Consider the following 24132-nt stretch of genomic DNA (forward strand, 5'->3'; position numbering starts at 1 on the left):
CTTCCCACTCTTTAGTGATGGCAACTGTACTTGGTTAGTGGTGTAACATTTCTATGAACTTTGAATTTATTTTTTTATTAACGTGTTACCTTTCTCCTGACACAGGACCCAATATGGCTCACAAAAGCTAAAAATAAGATTATCTTAAAAAACTTAATAGTAAAATAGTTAAAATGCAGTTAAAGAAATATCACATTAAAATATCCTTAAAATTTACCTGTTTGTCTAGTTCTGTGTCTCTTCAGCAATTTGTTTTTTAAAAGGTTCATACGAAAGTAGATACAAACTAAGGTGACAAATCATGGTTTTCGGGGTTTTAAGAATAGATCCGTTTAATATCATAGGGCAATGTTTAGAGAGTATTCTGCCTAGAAATCTCTGGGTCTGGCCCTTGACAAAAGCTCGGATGTCACAATATACTACAATTCCCAGATTTCCATAGCATTGAGCCATGGCAGTTAAAATGGTGTTAAACTGGATTTTTTGTGCAGTGCAGATTCAGCCTTAGAGAAGAAAGTGAGTGAGTTCTACCCTAAGCACCTGTAAGTTTCTTTAATTTTCTGAGCTGTAACATAACTGGCTCCAACTCATTGAAAGTGGGTCTTCTAAAGCAGGTTTTGAGTGTAGTGCTATTCTCCATAAATTGTTTCATGCTGCGCGTGGGGATCTAAACTCATCTTTAAGACATGTTGCCTATGTGGGCCTTGTAGTTTCAGGGTGTTAAAGATCTTCACTAATTGTTGTTTCTTTGTCACAGTCCTAGTTTTCCCCTTCCTTCTTCAGTTTGAGAGGAAATTCCCATGTATTTCTAATTGTAAGACAGAAATGAATTATTTTAAGGCTTTCCTTTTCTTGAGAGTACTTTGGGCTGCATCATGAAAGATCATCTCCCTCTGCCCATTATAGTCAAGCTGGGGTAGTGCCCTGATTCTCTTCATGTGTTGTATTTTACATGAATATCTTGTTGTAACCCTCACATTTCAAGCAGTGTTTCAGGGGGTCTTGGATGAAACGGATTATCTGGACCCATTTCAAACTGGCTTTCGGGCAGGTTATGGGGTTGAGACGGCCATGGTCGCCTTGGTCGATGATCTCCGTCTGGGCATCGACGGGGGAAGCGTGTCCCTGTTGGTGCTCTTGGACATCTCAGCGGCTTTCGATACCATAGACCATGGTATCCTTCTGGGACACCTGGCAGAGGTGGGAATCGGGGGCACTGCGCTCCAGTGGTTCCAGTCCTACCTCTCCGGGAGGTCCCAGATGGTGCAGCTGGGAGACGTGTGCTCCGATGAGAGGGCCCTTAAAACTGGGGTCCCTCAAGGAGCCATTCTGTCTCCCATGCTATTTAACATTTACATGAAACCGCTGGGAGAGATCATCTGGAGACATGGGGCGCGGGGTTATCAGTACGCTGATGACACCCAAATAATTTTCTCTATGTCTCCGACTGATGCAGTGACTGAGGATGGCGTCTCTCCTCTCGTGGCCTGTCTGGAGTCAGTAATGGGCTGGATGAGGGAAAACCGACTCAAGCTGAATCCAGAGAAAACGGAGGTACTCGTGATAGGTTCCCCTGGTCCAGGAATGACGGTGGTTCCACCTGTCCTGAACGGGGTCACGCTCTCTGTGAAGGACTCCATGCGCAGTCTGGGGGTGCTTCTTGACTCGTCCCTTCGCCTGACTGCTCAGGTGAATGCGACGGTCAAGAGCACCTGCTATCAGCTTCGGCTTATTCGCCAGCTGCGCCCATACCTGGCCCAGAGGGACCTTGAAACTGTGGTACATGCCCTGGTAACCTCGAGACTGGATTTCTGCAATGGACTCTACATGGGACAGCCCTTATACCAAACCCGGAAGCTTCAAATGGTGCAGAACATGGCTGCTAGGCTGGTCACTGGCACGTCCAGGGCCAGCCATATAACACCGGTTTTAAAAAACCTCCATTGGCTGCCCATCCGCTTCCGGGCGCAATACAAGGTGCTGGTAATGACCTATAAAGTCCTAAATGGCTTGGGCCCAGGATACCTGAAGGACCGCCTCTCCCCGTACATTCCGCCTCGCACCCTCAGAACATCTGGGCAGCAACTCCTTAGGGTCCCCGGGGCGAGGTTATCCTCCACCTCTAGGAGGTCTTTTTCCATCGCCGCCCCGGCCCTTTGGAATACGCTGCCCATAGAGCTCCGCTCAGTTACCTCCCTGGCCCAATTCAAACGGGAGTTAAAGACCTACCTGTTTCAAATTGCATTCCCCGATTAAGTCCCTATAGGCCCCCCCGCCGCAAAGGCCGCACTGGCAATGGTTGGCTAACCCGGGGGCATTTGTTGTTGTTTTTACTTTTGTTTTTTTTGCTTTGTGTTGTAGTGTATTGATGTAATTCTTGATATGGTTTTTAATGGAATTTTTGTGTATTTTTAAATGCTGTAAACCGCCCTGATCTTATGGAAGGGCGGTATACAAATAAAACGTTTATTTATTATTTATTTATTATGATTTTGAAGGGGGCACTTTAAAGTTCTCTATATTCTCTTAAAGTAATCTGGTATCATTTCTGGATCGTGGCAGTTTGTTAAACTAAGAGGTTAGTAAAGATGTTAAGTTTCTATCATTTTCACCTTCCTTAATGGCAGGCTTCCAAAGCTGCTCCTGTGCACTGGAGATGTTGATGGGACAAAGCAGTAGTTTTAAAAAAGTGTTTATTGAAGTTAATAATGCAATATTTTCAGTTGTAAATATAGACTAATCCTGTATGCCTAGTACTTACTTTTAAAATGTATCTCCAACAACACTGTGTGGACATTTTTTATTATGAGCATTTTAATTAATATGTTCACAACAATGGAAAAATGAATTTAGACCAATTTCCAAATGTTTTTAATATATATATATATATATATATATATACCCCCAAAAATGTTATATAAAAAAACCCAGTGTAAAAAAACAACAGTGAGTACAGTGTGCATATAAAATAGCATTTTGGTAGTACATATACAGGGGCCATTCAGACTACCTTTTACCTCGGTTCAGAAACCGGATTCATCATGGGAAGTTCATATTGGCCCCGATTCTTCCACAAGCAAAATCGAGGCTTCCACACCCATTCAGGGGCAAATGCCTCTTGGTGTGGGACTTTTGAAAGCTGGATCTTTTCAGAAAAACTGGGTCTGGCAAATATGAACTTTGCCCCGGTCATGATCGGGTCAAGTTCAGGGGGGGGATTAGGTCAGAGGGAGGGCAGAGGGTGGAACATGCCTCCCCTTCATTGGGGAGGAGGAGGAGGAAGGAAGGGAGCCATGAGGGCAGAATCGGGGGGGGGGGGGAGGAGGAGGAGGAGGGAGCAGGATGAAGGGTCAAGTTCAGGGGAGGGAATTAGGTCAGAGGAAGGGCAGAGAACAGAACAAGCCTCCCTCTCACAGGCAGTTTTTTCTCCCTTTTTTGGTGTTTTTATTTTTGACAGACTATGCAAATGCTTTTTGCTACAGGGTGATACAGTTTGATGTGTCTGCTTGTGCTACATTTCCCTTTCTGCCTGCTGCCGGCACGGCACCTCACTTTGCAAGAGGCTTTTATTATAATTATTATTTTGTGTAATATGTGAATGCTACAATGTGAATGTTACAAATGTTTCCCTTTCAATTTGGCAAATTGATACAATATGTGAATGATTTTGCAACATATGTATGTGTGTGCATTCTGGGGTTGCAAAGAGGGAAAACAAAGCAAGAAAATGCAGAGATGGCGTTCTGGGGCGAGGAGTTATTATTGTTGTTGTGATGGGAACAGGATGGCATGGCATGGGGGGGAGGCAAGGGCTGTAGCATTGGGCTGGAAGCGAAGGGGAAACTGGAAGGCTGTGGAAACCCATGACTTTTTGGGATAGTCACACTCTCTCAGCCTCAGAGGAAAGGCAATGGCAATTCTCCTCGGAACCAATCTTGCCAAGAAAACCCCAGGATGGGGTCATTTTAGGGTTGCCATAATACGTAATGACCCAAATACACACAACAGACATACCTGGAGGTTTTTAAATTTGACAGAATATGTGCACGCTGCTGCCAGTTTTTTTTAAAGGAGGGGGAAAGCACCCATTTAGTTGGCCAATGGCTGCAGGAAACGTCACCTTTGACGAAAGCGGAAGTGAATTTGATTGACAGCAAAGGATCCTTCATTTTAAACTGGTACCACAAATGTGAGCTTCGGAGGGGTAAATTATCCCAATCAAGGTAAAAGATAGTGGGCACTCGTTTCCAGAGAGATTCGAGAGGGGAGATCCGGATCTGCCCAGTTCCATCCAGGGGAAATGCGTGAGTGGGAATGGGGCCACAGTCAGTTATTTCTATAAGCAGTTTGTCTTTAGTAACCTTATATTGGCCAATTTGATTTAAATTGGTGTTCTAGTTTTGCAGTTTTTCAACCTGATTTGTAGTATTTATATTGTTCTTGTTGCTATTTGCTGTTTAAAGAAGGTTTATTGTTAAACAATATAATAACCAGTAAAAATTAAGTTTCTGCCTGTTTGCTATTTAAAAAAGAAGTGTAGTAAATAATAAATGAGTGGCAATAAATTTAGCTATCTAGTTATACTGAACAGTTTTATATCATAATTATGCAGAAGCTGCAGTCTTGTGTACATCTAATTGAGAGTGAACCTCATTAAACTTGGTGAGGCTGCTTTCTAATTGAGCAAACACAGGAGCTGGCTATAAAGTTTTCAAAGTAACTTGACAAACATGAGATAATTATGAGCCCATATTTATTTTACTCCTCTAAGATGGAGCCACTTACCAATAACACATCACTGAAAAGCTGAGTCCCGGTGGCAAAGCACGTCCTGCTGGTCCACGTCGGGATGATGGGGTTTTTGCCTAATGGTGGGTTATTTCCCCCTTTCAATAGGGGCAGGGGGACCGTAGTGGGTTTGCCATGGTCTTCCCCTGAGGTTGAGAGAGTGTTTATTAGTAGTCCTCTGTGCAGAAGTTGTTGTTGTTGTTGCCTCCAAATCTTTTCCAGCTTATGGTGACCTTAAGGCTAACCCATTCTGGGGTTTTCTTGGCAAGATTTCTTCAGAGGGGAATTTTGCCATGGTCATCATTTGAGGCTGAGACTGTGTGACTTGCCCCTAGAAGTCCCGTCCCCTGGAAGTCATTGAGTTTGGGCACTCGGTCTCTAAAAGGTTTGCCATCACTGCTCTGGGTGATGCTATTCTCCAATTTTTTGGAAGTGTTTTTCAGCTTTGTCTAAATAGTGTTACTTGTTTAGTACGGCAGAGAAATGCAGTACTGATTATTTTCTAAGAAATGTGAAGGGTTTTTTTAGATCTTCCCAAATTTTAATTAATGCACTAGAATGAAAAAAAGGGGGGAGGGGGGAGATTATGTTCTTTTTCTTCTTTCTTGTTTTATTTGCCATCCTCTTACATGACCTGCCTAAGCATCACCTTTCTAACCTATTGAAATTTGTGAAGTTCATTCTTAAAATTGTAGAATTCTTCTGTTCCTGGTAAATGTCAAAATGTCAGCTTCCTGTCCTAGTTTTTTAAATTGTATCACTTGACTAAGCCTATTGTTTGACAAAGACAGATTCCATGACAGAAAGGTGGGGAATGATTTTAATAAATTAATACATGCCATTTTTTAATTGAACTAGCTTGTCTTTTCTGTCTTAATACAGTGAGCCTTCCTTATCCACAAACTTGCCATCCGTGGATTTGAGCATCTGCAGATGGCAAGCCCATGGGGGGGCAGAGGAGGAGGAGAAGAAAGGGGCGATGCAAGGCGGGAGGAAGAGGAGGAGGGGGAAGGCACTGTGCAGTAGGAGGAAGTCGAGGTGCGGCAGGAGGGGGAAGAAGACAAGGCACAAGGCAGGAGGAGGAGGAAGAGGAAGGCGAGGTGCAAGGGGAAGACGAGGAAGAGGAGGAAATGGCAATGGGAAATAGGTGAAGGTGGTGGAGGGAAGAGGAGGGCAAGAAGGGAAGAGAAAGAAGTGATGGGAGAAGAGGAGGAAGAGGCAACTCTTCCAAAGTGCCATTGTCTTCAATGGTGGCGCAGCTGTGTAGCCATACCACCATTGAAGTCAATGGGACTTGAGCATCCGCTGATTTGGACAACCGCGGGAGGATCCAGAACGGATCCCCCATGAATACCGAGGGCCCACTGTAGTGTATCCTGAGTATTTCCATCTGTTTTCCTGTCACATTTTGCTTGATCTATTACAGTTGGATCAATGGATTTTTTATCCATGGATTCAAACATCCACAGCTTGAAAATATTAAAAAAAGAGTATACATTCGAAATAGAAAACCTTGATTTTCCATTTTATGTAAGGGGCACCATTTTGCTATGTCATTATATTTAATGGGAAATGAGCATCTACAGATTTTATTATCCATGGGAGATCCTGGATCCAAACCCCAGCAGATAACAAGGACCCTCTTTACTACCTTGTTGGATTTCTTAGGCCTTGGATTTTGTCCCTATTTTAGGGTTTTGATTGGCTGAAGCCCAAAAGTCTCCCCCTCCTTTTCTTTTCAGAGTCATATTTTGAAAGAGATCAAGTGTGGTGTAGTGGTTTGAGTGTTGGACTGTGACTCTGAAGACCAGGGTTCGAATCCTGGCTTGGCCATTGAAACCCACTGGGTGATGTTGAGGAAGTCATATTCTTTCAGGTTTAGATGATGGTAGTGGCAAACCCACTCTGAATAAACTTGCCAAGAAAACCCCATGATGGGTCTTAGTCGTCATAAATTGGAAACAACTTGAAGTGACACAACAACAAACAATTTTAAAATTAAATATTCCCACTATATGTCAGATAAACTGTTTTTTTTTCCAATATAAAAACTTCATATCAAAAGTAACAGTCACAGAAAAAAGAAACATGGTCCATCATTACAGATCAAGCACTGTTGTCAATAGCAGCACTGTAAGTTAGTCATTCATTTTCAAAGGAACAGAGATTGAACCAGCTATGCATTTCTGTATATTGCAAATGTAAATAAGATCTGTAAAATTAAATGTTTTCTTCTTGCAGAAAAGATGAAAAGGAATATGCACTGAAGCAGATTGAAGGAACAGGGATATCCATGTCGGCATGTAGAGAAATAGCAGTAAGTGGATAATAATAATATTAATAATAATATTTATTTATATTCTGCCTTTTCTCAAAGAAATCAAAGCGCATTACAGTAACAAAATAACATACAAATAGATATTGAAATAATTTCATAGTTAATGGACATGGGTAGAATCTGACTAGTTTTTTCCCCCCTTCTGCTAACTGAATCTGTCCATCTGTGGGAGATGCACACAGTTTCCAGGATTCTGTGTCCCTTATGTAGATCCACCTACTCTGTCTGTTCTGGGAAGTTGAGAGACCTTCCACAACAGATTTATGGAAGGGTTCATAGGGGAGGGAGAATCACTGGAAATCACACCACTCTCTGTTAGAAGCCTTCTCTCAGTGAAAGGAAATTAGATGGACTCCCTTCTGTTCATTGCCAATTTATTCCCTGTAAAAGTTCAAGTTTAATTATTTGTGATATGTTTCAATTAAACCTTTATTCAAGTATAATACTGATTTATTTTAAAGCATCTGGTTGAGTTTAACATACATATGCTGATTATTTAGTTTTTATTATAATATTCTATATAGTTTTATATTGCTAGAAAAACGAACGTTGGGTACTTACCGTGACACGTTCATTTCCAGCAGACGAGAGTCCTGTCATCCTGAATCCTGGGTTATGCACCTCCCATTAGCTCCTGTAGGCAGGGACAAAGAAAAGACCGGCCCCCTATATAAGGAGGGGCTAACCCCCCTTGGGCCTCAGTCAATAACAAGCCAAGCGAATAGCAAATAAACCAAGACTTGGACTTTTTCTGGTAAGAAACAGCACAACAATTATGAACCCTAAGGGCCGTCTCCAGGGAGTCAGGCCTCTGAAAGAAACAGACAACCAGCAAACAGAAAACATTAAGCAGAGACAGCCGACAGGCCGGGCTAGACCGCAGGCGGCACCCCGGGTGGGCAGGATGACAGGACCCTCGTCTGCTGCAAATGAACGTGTCACGGTAAGTACCCAACGTTCGTTTTCCCAGCAGAGAGGGTCCTGACCTCCTGAATCCTGGGATTTACCAAAGCCCTCTCAAGCAGGGAGGGAAGGTGCCAGCTAGAACCTGCGGACCCAGCCACCACCTGTTGGAGGACTCTCCCTCCGAAGGCCGCCTCAGCGGATTGGAACACATCCAGCTTATAGTGTCTAATGAAGGTGGAGGGCGACTTCCATGTCGCCGCCCTGCAAATCTCGGCTAGAGAGGCATTAGTGACCAGGGCCGCCGAAGTGGACACACTCCCCGTAGAGTGGGCCATCACCCCCTCGGGTGGAGCGACATCAAGAGTAAGGTAGCTCTCCTGAATATCAGACCTGATCGACCTACTCAGAGTTGAGGCAGATACCTTGAACCCCAAAGAGCCTGGAAGAAAGGAAACGAACAACATTTCAGATGACCTAAGGTTGAAGTCCTCTTGATGTAGATTTTGAGGGGTCTGCGCACATCCAATGTGTGCCAGGTCTTTCCCAAGTCCTTCTTAGGATCGGGGCAGAATGAAGGCAGGAGAATGTCCTATGACACCTGAAAGGCTGAGTTGACCCTAGGCACGAAGGTAGGATCTGGATGAAGGCACACTGAGACCAGCCTAAAAATATACAAGTCTTTACCTACTGACAGGGCCCCAGCTCTGTCTGGCGGAGGTAATGGCCGTGAGGAAGATGATCTTGAGGGAGAGGTGTTTGAGGGAGGCCTCCCGAAGGGACTTGATCGGCCCAACCATCAGCGCGTTTAAGATCGTGTTCACACCCCAGGTTGGAAAACGATGTCTGGTGGGCTGGCCCTGTTGTAACTCTCTTCAATAGCCTATTAATGTGAGGATGGCTGCCATTCTAGCTGCTCTCGTATGGAGCAGAACCGACGTGATGGGCAACACCTGCCTTATAAACATGTCGGGTCAAGTCCCTTCTTAATGTCATCTTGGATGGACTATAGCAGGTCAGCCACTGAAAACCTGAAGCAGTTGATGAGAACTTGTCTAAAGCGGTGGATTATGTGATCAATCAGAATGGAGCCTGATCTAATCTGGACCTATGGCAGCTTCCAGCCTATCACTGATCACCTTGCCAACTGGTTATAGCACTGAAGGTGATATTAAGGTGATTCCACTAGTGATTAAGACTTAACACTCCGAAAGAGGAATGTTAATGTCTGACCTCCACTTAAAATTTGAAAACAAGCTGTGCTAGCAGAAAAAACAAGGAAGTCCACTTTACCAGCCTCAGAAGGCAGTGGACAATGGTGTTGTTTGGGCCAGACCTTGGCATGAAACCCAGTCAGGGATAAGACACTCACACAGCAGCTAACCTTATAACAATAAAATCATAGAATCATGGAGTTGGATGAGACCCCAAGAGCCATCAAGTCCAACCCCCTGACATGCAGGAAATCACAATCAAAGCATGCCCAACAATATGCAAAGGAATTGTGTAGCACCCTGAGACTACTAAAAGAAAGAGATTGGCAGCATTAACCTTGATGCCCTTGAGCCCAACTCATCATATGCATGATAGACATGGTTAAAATAGGTCTTAAAAGCCAGGCAGCAGCTGAATGGCAAGTCCATCAGCAGGCATTCTTATTTAAAAGGTAACTATCTAGCCAAGGTAAGAGGTAATTGTGATCTTTGTGGCAGACTCTTCAGGGCTCTGCAGGATGTCTGAATGGGATTTGAAGCAACCCCTTAGCAGAAAAACCTGATTATATTGTTTTAAAACACTCATGGAGGAAGGGGGGGGGTCTCTTCCCCATGGAGAGGAGGCTGTTTGTCTGTTTGTTTTGAAAAGAATTTTTCTTAACCCCCTGAATTAGTGAGGGAAGAAACTGTTTTGTTTTTTGTTTGTTTGTTTGTTTTGGTTCCCTTTAGCAGACATCTCTCCTATGAAAGAAGGGAAGGCAAGGGGAGCCACCTCTCCTGAGGCTAGCTGACTGAGGTTCCCTGTGTTTTATAACAGGAACATAACCCTTATGACAATAAAGTGGAGCTTGGTTGGTCACCTTAATCCAATATATCTATCACCTCAGATGAGATGTTTTAACAAAGATCCTCAATGCATGTAAGCATTAGAGGTCTGCTGAGTGACCAGAGACCTTCTCCTTGCTTGAGTCACCCTGCTTATTAGCATTTAAATGAATCTGTATTGTTAAAGCTTATGCTCTTAATGAGAAGTGATATGGCCGATAACAGTTTGCACAAAGGAGGTAGAACCATGTGCTTCTCCTATGTCTTTGGCTGTTCCAGCTAAGGCAAAAAGGCTCTGGCCCCAAGGGAGACAGAGATTGAGGCCCATGAGGAAGGAAAAAAAATCATCATGTTGGCTTATGACTAGCCCCTTCCCTTGTTGAATTAGTTTCCAGGCATCTTCTCTGGCCTGGAAAAAAGAGAGGGGGTGGGCAGAAACAGCACAACTCAAACCTCATGGGCTAACAGTAATAAAATGAACACCAGAAAAAGTTAACAAGTATCTCTTGTAAATCTGAGCCCCCAGACCTGTTGCTGTGGGGGCTCTCCCCTCCTTTATTTGCCCCATCAAGGGAGGCTGCCTGGGCGGTAGCTTCTTCCACGCACTGAGGAAACTGCTCTTAAGTTAGCAGTGACTGAAGACCATTTGTAACCATGGGTAGATAGCTGCATATGGCCTGTAGTGTAGCCCTGATACTCACAGGGCACTTTGTTTTATTTATGTTTGAGACAGCCCCAACTTCAAGCTGGGGTTTAGAAGTTTAGCTCTTTTAATCTCAGGCAGGCTTTATAGTAACCTGGCTGCAAGATAGAAGCTAGCTTGGTCGTCAGCTCCCTTCCCACTTGCATAGGTAGCTGGGAAGGGCAGAGGGGCTGCTGTGGGACATGGCTCTACATTTACCTGAGCTAAGTCTGTATCTTGAGAAAGGATAATCTCTGATGGAAAGGAGAGGCCAAGCGCTTGAGCTGCTCTCTCAAGAGTGGCATAGTTTGGGGCAGCCAAACACAATTGGGGGTGAAGGGAACTCTCCACCCATGATATCCACAAGTGGTTTAACCCTTTTTGTTGTTGTAATTTTTGGGAGGGAACACAGGAGGATTAGTATCCATGTGTTCTCTCATAGTATCTTTGGGTTGGAAGAGGCCCCAAGGGACATCCAGTCCAACCCCATTCTGCCATGCAGGAGCTCTCAATCAAAGCATAACTGATAGATGGCCCTCCAGCCTCTGTATAGAAGTGAGCGGCAGAGGCCATGGTCTCTCTGGGGAGGACATGAAGCCACTTTGTGCTTTTCTTTTCTTTTCTTTTCTTTTTTCTTTCTTTCTTTCTTTTTTTTGATGGGGTGTTCTGTGGCAGCCAAAAAAGACCATTTTAGAGTTGGAAGCTTCAGCTCCTGCTGGGCCAAGTCCAGCTTCCTTAACAACCATGTGGCTGTATAACATAGAGAAGGAGTCCTCTGCCTCATTAGACACCATCTCATTATGAGAATTCAAAATAAAAGTGTAGGAGCCTTGGCAACACCACCGTGTGTTTTCCAGTCTGCAAAGGATCCCCCACACCTGTTGGGGTCCTGGGTGATATTGGGGCCAGAGATGGGAAGGAAGAGGGAGACCAAGGGTTTATGCCCCCATCTCTCCTCCTGGCAGAGTCCCAAATCTTATGCTAGGCATAGTGCCTGAAATGGCCATGGCAGAGGCCTCCTGACAATGCCTGCCCTGAGCAAGGGCATTAGATCTGGCAACGATTATTTGGTGGCTGGAGAAAGAGGGCCCCTGGTACTCATCTTTTTACTGTGTCTTCTGGCTGGTTTGCCTCTCTGACCTTGGCCCTGTTTTAGGCTGAGCAGAGGTGATGTAGAGAAATCCCTTGCCATGGCTTTTGGCTGGCCTGTCCTCTGTACTCTGGCCCCAATGGGCTGAGCAGGGATGATGAGAAGGGAAGTTTCCATAACTTCCAGCCAGGTTTTTTTTTTTTTTAACTGATCCTTGGCCTTAAGCAGGCTCGGCAGAGGTGATGCAGAGGGATCCTTTGCCATGGCTTCAGCTGGCCTGTCCTCTGAACTCTGGCTGGGCAGAGATGCTGAGGAGGGAGATTTACATGAATTCTGGCCAGTTTTGTCACTGATCCCTGGCCTTAAACAGGCTGGGCAGAGGTGATGTGGAGAAACAGAGACATGGAGGGGAAACCCCTCACCATCTGTTCCCACAGCTCCCATGTGCTGCAGTGGTGTTTGCAGAAATCTCCTGTGCTCCCACCATGATAGGGGGCAGCTTGGAGGAGAAGGAGAGTCATTGGCAAAGCCAAGACCTTTCTCCAATCCTGGGAGCCCTTGCCATATTAAGTCCTTCTTCATGCTCTCAAGGCAGCAAGAGAAACAAAGAGAATAAAAGGACTGGAGTGGCAATAGTGAAGAAGCTGCAGAGCAACAGCAAACACATCCCAATGGGTCTCCCTCTGAAGCCAGCTCCCTCTGTTGAGCTGGCAGACCCTGAGCTAGGGAAGCCTGGGTTAAGGATGGCCCTTCACCCATGCTCTCAGGGTCCTCTGCCATAGCCACCACCAAAGAAGGGGGAAAGGCAGGAGAGAGGAGAAGGGAAGGCCAAGAAAACTCTCAAACCGCTTTCGGAGAAGGAAAAACCTTGCTGGGTCGAAGAGACACATCTTGTTAGGAGCATAGGCAGGCCTGCCTTGCCTGGGAAATGTCCCCCAGCCCCAAAAGCTTGCTGCCTCGCAGGCGAAAATGGCCCTGACAAAGTCACCTAGCTCCCGGTCCGCACTCACCTCAGTGAGACCAGCTGGCGCCGGGGCCTCTTCTACGCCTTGGGGACCTGGGAGGCCCGGGCGGAAGGATGGGGCCTGATCACTGCCATGGAGGGGAACCCTTTCCTCTGGCTGGCCCTCTACCTCTCCCTCTGTCTCCGGCTCTCGCTGCTGCGCCGGCAGACCCTGAGCTGGGGGAGCCTGCACTTGGGGAGGCCCTTCACCCGTGTTTTAGGGTCCTCTGCCATAGCCCACCACCAAGAGGGGAAGGGAGGCAGGGAAGAGGGGGGAGGGAGGCCAATAAAAAACAACGCTGACCACTTCGATGAAGGAAAACGAATTCGCTGGCGAAGAAGTATGTCCTGCTAGGAGCTTAGGCAGGAACAAGACTGAGGCCCAAGGGGGGTTAGCCCCTCCTTATATAGGGGGCCGGTCTTTTCTTTGTCCCTGCCTACAGGAGCTAATGGGAGGTGCATAACCCAGGATTCAGGAGGTCAGGACCCTCTCTGCTGGGAAAGCTTTACAGTTATCCAATAACTGAATAACAGTATCTATTTCTTTTATATATCATGTACACCAACTGTTTATGCCGCTGTTGATCACTGGTAACTGAACATTTGTACTGTCTCCATTGGAAAGTGTAACATGTGAGGTGACTTTGGGTGATAAGGAACCACTAACTATGATACAGATTTCTGATATATAATTGTTTCTAACACAGAATCTTTGTTACTATATTGCAACAGAAACAAAAACAACTAATACAAACTTGGTTTTAAATATACAGTACTGTCAGCCCTCCTCATAGGCAGGCTTGCCTTCCACGGCTTTGAGCTTATGTGGAAGGCAAATCCTGGCAGAAGTAATGGGGCACGTACCTACGCTGCTGTGAGCACGCATCCCATTATTTTCTATGGGGCTTGAGTATACACTCTTTTCCTCATATGCGGGGGGGGGGGGATCCGGAATGGATCCCCCGCGTATGGGGAGGGCAGACTGTGTAGAATTGTGTGTATTTTAGACAGAAATCTTAATGCTGTATACAGTGTGCCTGCTCCATACATGGGTGCACTATACACGGCTTCCAGCTGACACAGAAGCTATGCGATGATCAAAGCAATGGTGTGTGTACAGGTGCCGTGTGCGCTGCCGCACACAATGCTCTATTGTTTCATATGGGGCGCAAGCATAGGCAGATTTCCCCTTATTTGGGGGGATCCGGAATGGATCTCCCTGCTTAAGGGGAGGGCCCACTGTATTTTGTTCTAAATCCAGTTGGTAATGCCATATAGAATGGCAGACTTATTGATTCTATTAGAGTTATATAGGTGGGATACAGACCGTCCAAAAAGGGAGGTCTCCTGCCGCCCTGGTTTGCTCCACGAGGGAGCTGCAGCGGAACAAAAAGAACCTGCAAAAAGTGGGTTGTTCTTGTGTCGCCTTTGTGATGCCACAAGCCGCCAATGGTGTCCTTGCAGCGTCACAAAGGTGCTGGGACGTGCGGACGCTAAGCGTCCATCGCGTCAAAATGGTAGCACCCATGTGTGCAGGGCGCCGCCATTTTGACGCATCCGTCACATGCTAGGGGTGAGGCCAATATGGGTGGTGTGTCCTTGGTCAACCCCTAGCACGTGACGGGGGTGCCGCAAAGGCCCGTGTAAATCGGGCCATAAATGCTAATTTAATTGCTTAGTTTAATTGATTAAATGGAGGAGCCCCTGGTGGCACAATGGTTAAATACGGGTACTGCAGCCACAACGTTGTGAGTTCAGTCCCAGGGCCCCAAGGTTGATTCAGCCTTCCATCCTTTCGTAGTTCGGTAAAATGAGTACCCAGCTTGTTGGGGGCAATTGGTTTACATATTATAAACCTCTTAGAGAGTGCTGAGTTCACTATTAAGCAGTATAGAAATGTAAATGCTATTGCTATTGCTACTCTGGTTGAAGCAAGGAATTGGATTTTAAGTTTTGAGTAAAGAAAACTAATTGAAAAACTCATTCCAAAGGAGAAAGTGTTTTATAAGAGCTTTTTTCAGCATTCACTAATATGTCCTGTTTCCTCATTGGAAAACTTGTTTTGGTTAGTAGACATCTTTTGATCTCTGTTTTTGCTGAAATCTAGCCTAGTGGGTCTCAGAATGGGGCATTCATATCTAATATTACTTGCAAATATTTTGTGAATGTTTTGATGTTTTGTTTTGCTGTGCTTTCCAGAAAATAAATCCAATTGCCTAAACCCAGTAGTTAGTTCCAACTAGAGTAGACCAGTTTAAGCAATGGGAACCAGGTAAGCCAGCACTTAATGTACATTCCATTGATTGAATGGATCCACTCTAACTGGGCACTAACGGTTGGATTTCAGTCCTTTGTTTCACTGGAAGCAAGTTCCAAATGAACTCTGTGGGACCTTCTTTTGATTAACATGCAACTGAAGAGAGCTCAGTAAAAATGAAGTGAAAAATTACTGTTGCAGAACATTTGGTAAAACTCCAGTTTAAATAGAAAACAATTTGTAGCTTGGAGCTTCTTGGGCATGTGCCATACTTGAAAGGAGTGTTGCAAAAATGCATTCATGTATAATTAGGAAAGATTACACAATTTTGGATACAGTCTACAAAGTGAATGCCACTCCCTGGTTTGGTGGCTGGAGGTACTGAAATAAATATTTTAATACATTTAATGTATTTTTGAAATAGGTTTGCTGGTTATTAGCTTGAGGGTTTGTGTTAATTTTCTTTTTTAAATAAAAGTATTCAACTGGTGAATTTAATGAATAAAGCAGAATAAATTACTATTTCTGACTATAAATGTCTATTTCTGATTTGTGCTATTGGTAAAATAAGAAATTTTGCCCTATAGTTCCTTCCAGGCCTGCAGCAATGTATGTCCTTCTCTTACTCACGTTTTTGTTTATAATTCATTTCATCTATAATTCTTCTTTTGGAAATTAATTAGGGATAAATAATAAAAAAATAATTTAATAATTCTGAATGCTGCTTTCTGTATATGAATGGAGAGTATGGTTCCTGTCCCTTGAAAATGCACAAGGAGTTCTTACTTCTAAAATGCATATGCCACAATATTTAAATCTTAAATATTATGAAGGTAGAAGTTCCTATTTCTAGGCTTGATTGAGAATCTATATGAAGTAGAAGAAAATCAAAAATGGTGAAAAATTTATAAATAGGGCATGGTACAATGGTTGGACTAGGACTAGGGAAACTTGAATTCAAGTCATGTTAACTACTTATGTGGCCTTGGACTGTTTCTCAGCCTAATCTCCCTGACTGCATTGTTGTAAAGAGAAAAATGTGGAGGAGGACCAGATAGACTCTGTTCAGCTCCTTGGAAGAGGACAAAATATTAATGTTACATATAACTAAATCGGGCACCTCACTGTTTTTAGTTGCTTTTAGTAAAGTGTGTCTTATTTTGCACTGAAATCAGTGATGTGCATACATGTGACTTTGGTTAAATTATGAGCACAGAATACGGTATTCAGTTGTCTGTATTCATTTAGTTGCCTAACTTCATTCCCTTTAGGAACTGTATTTCATATACAAGGTTTATAAAACAAAAGTCACAACTTGTAGGAGGTCTTCACTGGCCTGGATCATCTATAATTACAAAACTTAACATGTTAAAATTTCAAACAAATTTTGGGGCAAAAGTAAGAGCCAGCTATGTAAGTGATTAGGGGTCTATGTTACATGTAAGTGATTAGGGGCCTAATTGTTACAATTAGAGGTGAGCTTTAAATGTAACAAAATTGATCCCTAAAATGCTAGAACACTTTCATTATTTTCTGTTCTGCTACATTTTTCATAAACATTATAAAAATTGCTGAAGCAGCCTTGTAGAATTATGATATTCTGTATAGTATCATTGTATGTAGCATCATTATATATCATATACTGTAGTGTATTATACATTATAATATTAGTATAAGTATAGTAAACTTTAAATGTTATCTTTTAAACAATCTGAAATAAATCAGCTATTATACCCTGCAAAATTTAGTAACATAGCAGGTTGTCTTATACTGTGTCATCGAGTCAGTTATTGTAACCTGTGATTCTCAACAGCAATGTAGTGTTTCAGGCAAAAACTTTTCCTAGCTGTACCTGAAGATCCTTGACATTCCCATTGATGGTCTTCCTTCAGAGTGTTAACCAGATCTGACCCTGTTTTGAAATCAAACAAGATCAGTAAACGTAGGGCAGTATGGTGGTGTAAGCTTCTAAAATTATTTTTTACAAGAATGGGTTCTTTATTAGCCCAGCAAAAATTAAACTAGTACTGTAATACTTGCAGTATCTGTGTGCTAGTTTTTCCATGCACACAGCCTTTGGGCAGATTCAAACAGGGTGTATATTATGCTACTAATAATGACTGATTGTATATGGCTCTTACCGCCTTCTTATGCTCTCTATTCACATGATTTGTACATCACTCTGAACAAAACGATGCCAGTTCCCAGCATCTCCACCACTTTATCTTTTTTATAATAAACGTGAAAATTATACTTTAATTTGGCTGCTTGTGCTTTCTTGTTTATGTATGTTTCACCATGTTATCAATATCAGTATGCATACCCTACTGTGAGATGTCGTGGTGGCAGGGATTTCATGTCATTTTTGTAACCCCCCTCCTTCTCCTTCGCCTGATTTTTGGTGTTAGTTGTATGACTTCTGGTCCTCTTGCCAAAACAGGCTGCAGCTATCACTGCAGTGGATGCCTCTGTAGATCACAGTAGGTTATAACACTAGCCTGAGTAAATGGCAGAGTAGTGCATATAGCAAACTACTACAGTAGACCCTTTGTCTTTATAGAAATTATGAGGTTCATTAAGGTACTGTACAACTCTAAATAAATGAAGACCACATCCTTTTCTTGCCACAAGCACTAAATTTTAGTGGAGATAGGATTGTACTTGTTGTACTCCATGAAATTCATGTCCCATTATCTGACCAGAAAGAAAAACTCATATTTAGCTTTAATTTTGCATAACAGCCAACAGTGTGCTTGTGCACCTGTCATTTGCAAGATGCAATTACATCATTATGGGAAACACAGAGAAAGGGGTCAAGTGGGATGTGGCAAGATAGGACTACCACAGCCACTCTTAACTCTCACTAGACACTCGTACAGCGAAAAGAACCATATTGATTAGAGAATGGGGGAAGAAGTGAATAGTAAAGGTGACACAATATGGATTTATACGATACAGAGGAGAAACCTATAGCAGGAACACTTTAGAGTATGCAAATCATGTATCATTGTGTGAACTGACACCCCCCCTCCCAAATTCTGTGTTTTTAGTTTTTTAGAAGGGCTGTACTCTTATTTGTTCTACAGTTCCTGGGAAAGTGCTTTTCAGTAGATGTCAGAGACTGCTTACAAGACCTTTTTAAAAAAATGATTATATAATGGTTTAATACCCCATTCTCTGATGTTTTTTAACTTTTCTGTGAAGGTCATTATTTCTTGTATGTGTTATTTGTTCCCCAATGCCTTTTAAAAAGATTTAGCTATCAGCATTTCAGATTTAGGAGTCAACAAGTGGTTACTGTGGATGTCTGATGGGTGTATATGTTTCTGTATTATGGTTTGGGCCATTTATATTGTTCGTTTGAAAATATGCAAACTAATGATGTGATATTTAGTTGTGCCTTCCCTTCCGTCCATCAGTAAAAGTGCCAAAGTTATTTATATTCTTTCTGTGAAACTCATAGAGTGAAAGCACAATGTTAATTGTCTCATTTCCTTTATTTGAATCAAAGCATAACCCTTTTAAAGTCACTTGAAATGTTTTTGTTTAAGAAGAATACTGTTTAGTAATGCCACAACATTTTCAGATCCTGAAACAAAATTACTTATAGAACAATTGCCTTTCAGAAGGGTTCTTACAGACCAGGGGTGTTAGAAGACTTGAGCAATTGTAGCAAAAAAGAAAGGCCACATCTAACAACAATGTGCCAAAGAACAGTATCAAGATCCAGAGTTTAAAAGAGAACACAGATATTTATTGTAAAATAATAATAATAATAATAATAATAATAATAATAATAATAATGGCTTACAACATTGAAGGTTTCATGTCTCCAAATCCTATTTGCCCTTCTAGGCAGTAAACAATTATTCTTAGTTGATGTGGTGTGCCTTTTAATTTTGCCATTCATTGAGATTCTGTATGCCAGTAAGTTAGGTGAGAACCGAGTAGTTGGCATCCAGTACAGTGGTACCCCGGGATACGAATTGATCGCATTACGAAATTTCCGGGGTACGAAAAAGTTAGATTGGAAAAAACTGTTCCGGGTAACGAAAGATTTTTCGGGTTACGAAATTCATTTCGGCGCGTTTCGGCGCGAAATTCAAATGCGAAGCGCGGCTAGCGGCTTTCCAGCGCTAACGGAAAGCCTTTTCGGGTTGCGAAATGTATCGGGTTACGAACGGCGCCGCGGAACGAATTAATTTCGTAACCCGAGGTAGCACTGTATATTAAAGAGAAGTGTGCCATTTAGTGATATTTTCACAATGATATTGAACTTCTTATACTCTTGGAAATTTATTCATTTTAATGTGGGACTTGGGAGTAGGTAGTTGCATAGAGCCAATGTAGTATAGTGGTTTGAGTGTTGGACTATGGCTTTGGAGACCAGGATCTGAATCCCTGCTCAGCCATGGAAACCTACTGGATGGCTTTGGATAAGTGATACTCTCTCGGCCTCAGTGGGAGACAATGGTAAACCTCCTTTAAACAAACCTTGTCACGAAAACTCCATGATTGATTTATCTTGGAGATGTCATAAGTCAGAAATGACTTGAAGGCAGACAACAAAAAAGTTGTATTTGTTGAAAGATTTTTGTATTCTCTTTCCTCCTTAGATAGGGATTTTCTGCATGCACCCCTTCTTCTCTCATTCAAACTGACCATGTGACTTAGGTCACTCTGTTAGAGCATATAGATTTATATTAAATTTTGGAGTGTGTGGAGTTCTCTTTGACCCCAAGCTGACCTCCTGGGGGCACTGCCATTTCTCCAAAGCAGAGATGTCATGTAGACAGCTTGCGAAGGAGGGAGTAGGAGCCTTAGAGAAAAGGACTGGAAATTCTCCACAGGAAGTTTGGGAGTTGCTAGACAAGAAAAACCATCTCCTCCAAAAACCAGTACAATACTTGCTGTTTTGTTTTCAGCCTCACACCTGATGGCCCAGTGATTAAGTCAATGGCCACCTATTCATCTGTTTGCCTTCCCGAATTGTGTTCAGATCTGAATGCCTTGGCTAAGTCTATTCTTCACCTTGGTTTAACAAAAGCCCAGGTCTTTACATCCTTTGTCTTGGCTGCAGCTAAGCCATTAAGCTCATTTCCAGAAGCTTGAAATTGTCTATACAGTATAAACCTCAGTCTAGCACACACCGATGTGCTATATTCAGAATACAGCCTGGCTTCATGTTAGACTGAACTCTGATTTTAGCTACCTCAGCCATTTCCCCCCCATGTTTCGGCGGCCGTGTCCTTTCATCATCTACATCCACATCTGGTTCCTGGAGAAGCCTTTGGAAGTAAGTATTTCCTGTAGATTTGCCTCTCTCAACTCTCTTCCAAATTTCCCTCCTTTACTTTAATTGAGAATTGCATGTATGTGTGTATGCATGTGTCCATTGCTGTGTGCTTGTGTTCCTTTTTTAATAAATATTTAGACTTAATTGGAGCAGTCTGTCTCAGCGTCATCTCTCAAGGGATTCTTGTGGACCTCTCGTATACACTATGGGACATGGTCTTGCAAGAATGTTGTTAGGACCCTCCCTCTCAGCAATTTGAGCTAAATTCAGAAATTCCCCTAATTAGATCCTTCCTAACAACTCACACTTTTGGGACTCACACTTTCAAAGATTTTCTCCTTCCCTGTTGGATCCTCCATCTTCCTTATCTATCAACATTCTTTGGAAAGAAGGTGGGATAAATATTTCTTCTTAACCTGAACTATTCACTAGCTAGCTAGATTAGGTCTGTGTATATATACTTTAAAGCCATTAGTAAACTTTTGTTTGAACTTCAATCTACTTGTGTTGTTTTTGAGTCAGTCTCAATTCTTAGGAAAGTGTAGGGCTGGTACACACTGGCGGCAAAACACCGCCCCTCTTAACTGCGTAGCGTTGCCACACCACCAAACTATGGGACAACACTGCCTAGAGCAGCTTCTTTTTGCGGTGTCGCACCCGGGAAGGGGCGCCACCATGATGCTACTTCCTGCCAGTGATGTCTGGTTGCTGTACAGTGGCGGCAGCATCATGGCAGCCCCCTATGGATGGGAGGCCACCATGATGCCGGCATCCGTACGTATTAGGGTTTGGGAGCGTGTGGTTGCTGCACACTCCCAAACTCTAAAATCACCGCCGCTACGCCACAAAGCGCCCATGTGTACTGGGCCTTAGTTAGACAAGGACATATTTCTGCTACTCTGCTGATTTAAAGCAGGGTTGGCTTTGATATTTTTGATATTTAAATATTTTTGTTTCATATCCAAAGGCTGAAGTTTCAGGAAACTTAAATTGCACCACAGTGTTGATCTGGTACCATCAGAAATTAGTCTTGTAGCACCTTACAGAACAACAAATTTTATCTGATGTAAACTTTTAAAGACTTCAGCCTACTTCATTGAATACATGGAGTATAACCTCACTTGGATATGTTTACACTCATGCTAAGCTGAGGCATGGTGTGTGGCGGAACAGACACAAAAAAATTACCAGAAAACTATGAACCTAACAGAGTGGTTATTAGCAGTAACTGAGAAGGTATCAGGATACCTCAGTATAGATAAATTAATGCATGTATAATGTTTCAAAGTCTTTTCCAATCCAAGTAGAAATCAGCCTCTAGGTGAATGATGGAGAATAGATGGGCCAGAAGCAATGAAAATACAAAAATAGTACTGTGGTCATAAAACCAACAAAAGTAATAAAAAATAACCTGCATATGCAAGCTGTTTAATATATGCAGTGAGATAAAAGCCCCTTTTCTGTTGATCTTGCTCTTTAGTGTGTACTGAATTGTGGGTCACTGCCACAATTGGACATGTTTCATTCCTGGGTTGCCATAAGATGAAACTGACCTTATGGAAAACAACAACAAAGGCTGCTTACTCTTTCACTTCTCTCCCTAGTTGTCCCACTGAGTAGTCCTGAGTGTTAGAGGAGAGGGGAGTAGCAGTGCACCATGTCTAGATACTTCTTTTCATGTGCTATCTCTGCCTGCCATGGAAAGCATGGGGAATAATCCTCTACTTGAGCCTGTCAGACACTCAGCAGCAACTGCCTGACTGGGAATGCACTACCTGTCCACTCTGTATCCCAATCTTTTGCAGTACATTTTAAGCTTTTGCTGAGCTGGTGGTATACATCTTTATAGGTTGCTAGGAAACAGAGATGGTAGTAGTTTCTACTTGACAGCCTTAGATTTTTTTTTTTTTTTGCACCGTTGTAGAACTTAGTGACTTGGCCAGAGGTGCAGTGGGTCCAAGTCCAACATGAAGTACTCCCAAACAGATATTGTTGTGGTGAGAAAGGGATGCTGGGTTTTAATAAGGTTATCAACCAATGCATTTTTTTATTGACTGCTTGTTTTTTATTTAATAAAATTTTTTAAATATGTGGAAATCTTGATATTGCCCAACCACCAGTTCCTTTGAATAAAAGGAAAGAAATTACAATTTGACAAGCACTTACTACATATGTTGATCAAAAAAGAAGCCATCTTAAAATACTTTTTTATTTCCTGTTAGAATAACACATTGCAACTGAAAAAAACTTTTTAAAGTTACTTGCTCTCAGTCTCTCTTAAAAATAACTTCTGCTAATTAATCAGCTGAAACTTTTTAACCAAATAAATTAAAGTATGGGTTTTTCTAATCAATAGTTTTGTTGATTTAAGCTGGACATTGAAATAGTTAAATATTTTCCATACTGTATCCTGTCATTTATTTGAATGGAGACACCAATCAGTAAATCAGAAGATAGGACTTGGAAGGGCAGCTGTGAAGAAACTAGGCAAGACCCTCAAGTGTAAGGGTATATATCATTGAATATTGAAGTCAGGTCTGTCCATGCCATCATATTTCTGATTTCTGTGTATGGTTGTAAAACCTGGACAATGAAGAAAGCCGATAGGAAGAAAATCAACATTTCAAACATGGTGCTGGAGGAGGAGAGTTCTCTGGATACAAAGAGACAAATAAATGGATCTAACTATCATCCAGTGGGTTTCCCTGGCCAACGAGGGATTGGAAGCCTGGTCTCCTAGTCCACCACTCAAACCACTACACCACACTGACTATCATCCTCTTTTTAAAGATTGCTTTTCCCTATATGAGTGAGTCTCTTGCTTAACTGTCCTTGAATTTGAACTTTGCTGAATATAGCAGCATTTTAAGGCAGTTTTTGGGATGTATGATTTATTGGCTGATTGAATCACAAAGGTACTGTACTCATTGTTTACTTTTATTTTTGTTCTGTCTTTTCCCCAGTTTAGGGCCCAGAGTAACTTACAACATGAACTAATACGTACAAGATGCAGCTAAAAACCAAACATTACAACATTGAAGAAAAATGTAAAACGTTTAAATAGCTATTATGTTAAGCCCAAGCATTGTCTTAAAACAGGTACAATACAAATGTTTTCCCTTAAGCATCACAAAAGCCAAAAGTATTTTCTATAAATACTTTAAAAAGTCAAGGCATGCCCAGTTTAACAGACATTCCTTTTGTCTGAATATGCTACTGAATATGAAACATGTACTTTTAAATAAAGATGCAGAATATATACAGAAGTGTGATATACTGAACTTGTCTCAAAGTCAGAGGTGGCCAAAATGTTGTTCCCATTCAACACTTTATAAATGTTCACTTAAGAGAAGGCAAAGTTAAAATTTATTTAACTCCCTTGATTATCAAGTTATCATGAAATAATCGCCCTGAACCTCATTTTAAACCCTTTTTGGCCAGATAGTACAAAAATTCAGTAGTAACTTTAAAAATGTATTTGAGAATATTCCATTCTTTATCAAATTTCAAGTAATATTACTTTAAAACATCAAAATACTGTTGTTGTTTAAAACTGATCATTCGACATTTCATTTGTTACAATCTTTTTTTGTATATAATAACTAACACCACAACCTTAACATTATGGGGGTAGTAGTGTACTCTCATTGGCCAAATATAGCTGTAGCAGTAGCAAAGAGAGAAAAAGGATGGGAACCTGCCATTTGAAGTACAGTACTTTCATTTTAAAACAAGG

The 24132-nt window shown here is 42.3% G+C and overlaps 1 protein-coding gene across 4 annotated transcripts in view; it reads left to right on the top strand.

Annotated features, from left to right (window-relative positions):
- CDK19 (cyclin dependent kinase 19) overlaps positions 1-24132 on the top strand; it is a 140794-nt gene that overhangs the window by 34424 nt on the left and 82238 nt on the right. For all 4 annotated transcript variants that reach the window (XM_089530570.1, XM_089530569.1, XM_089530567.1 and 1 more), the window contains exon 2: positions 7030-7105. In XM_089530570.1, coding sequence (XP_089386696.1) covers positions 7082-7105 — 24 coding nt within the window. In that variant the 5' untranslated portion in view covers positions 7030-7081. The remainder of the gene's footprint in view (positions 1-7029; positions 7106-24132) is intronic.

This window comes from Sceloporus occidentalis, unplaced genomic scaffold, assembly GCF_023333645.1.
Source record: "Sceloporus occidentalis isolate IW3139 unplaced genomic scaffold, rSceOcc1.0.p SCAF_6, whole genome shotgun sequence".
NCBI lineage: Eukaryota > Metazoa > Chordata > Lepidosauria > Squamata > Phrynosomatidae > Sceloporus > Sceloporus occidentalis.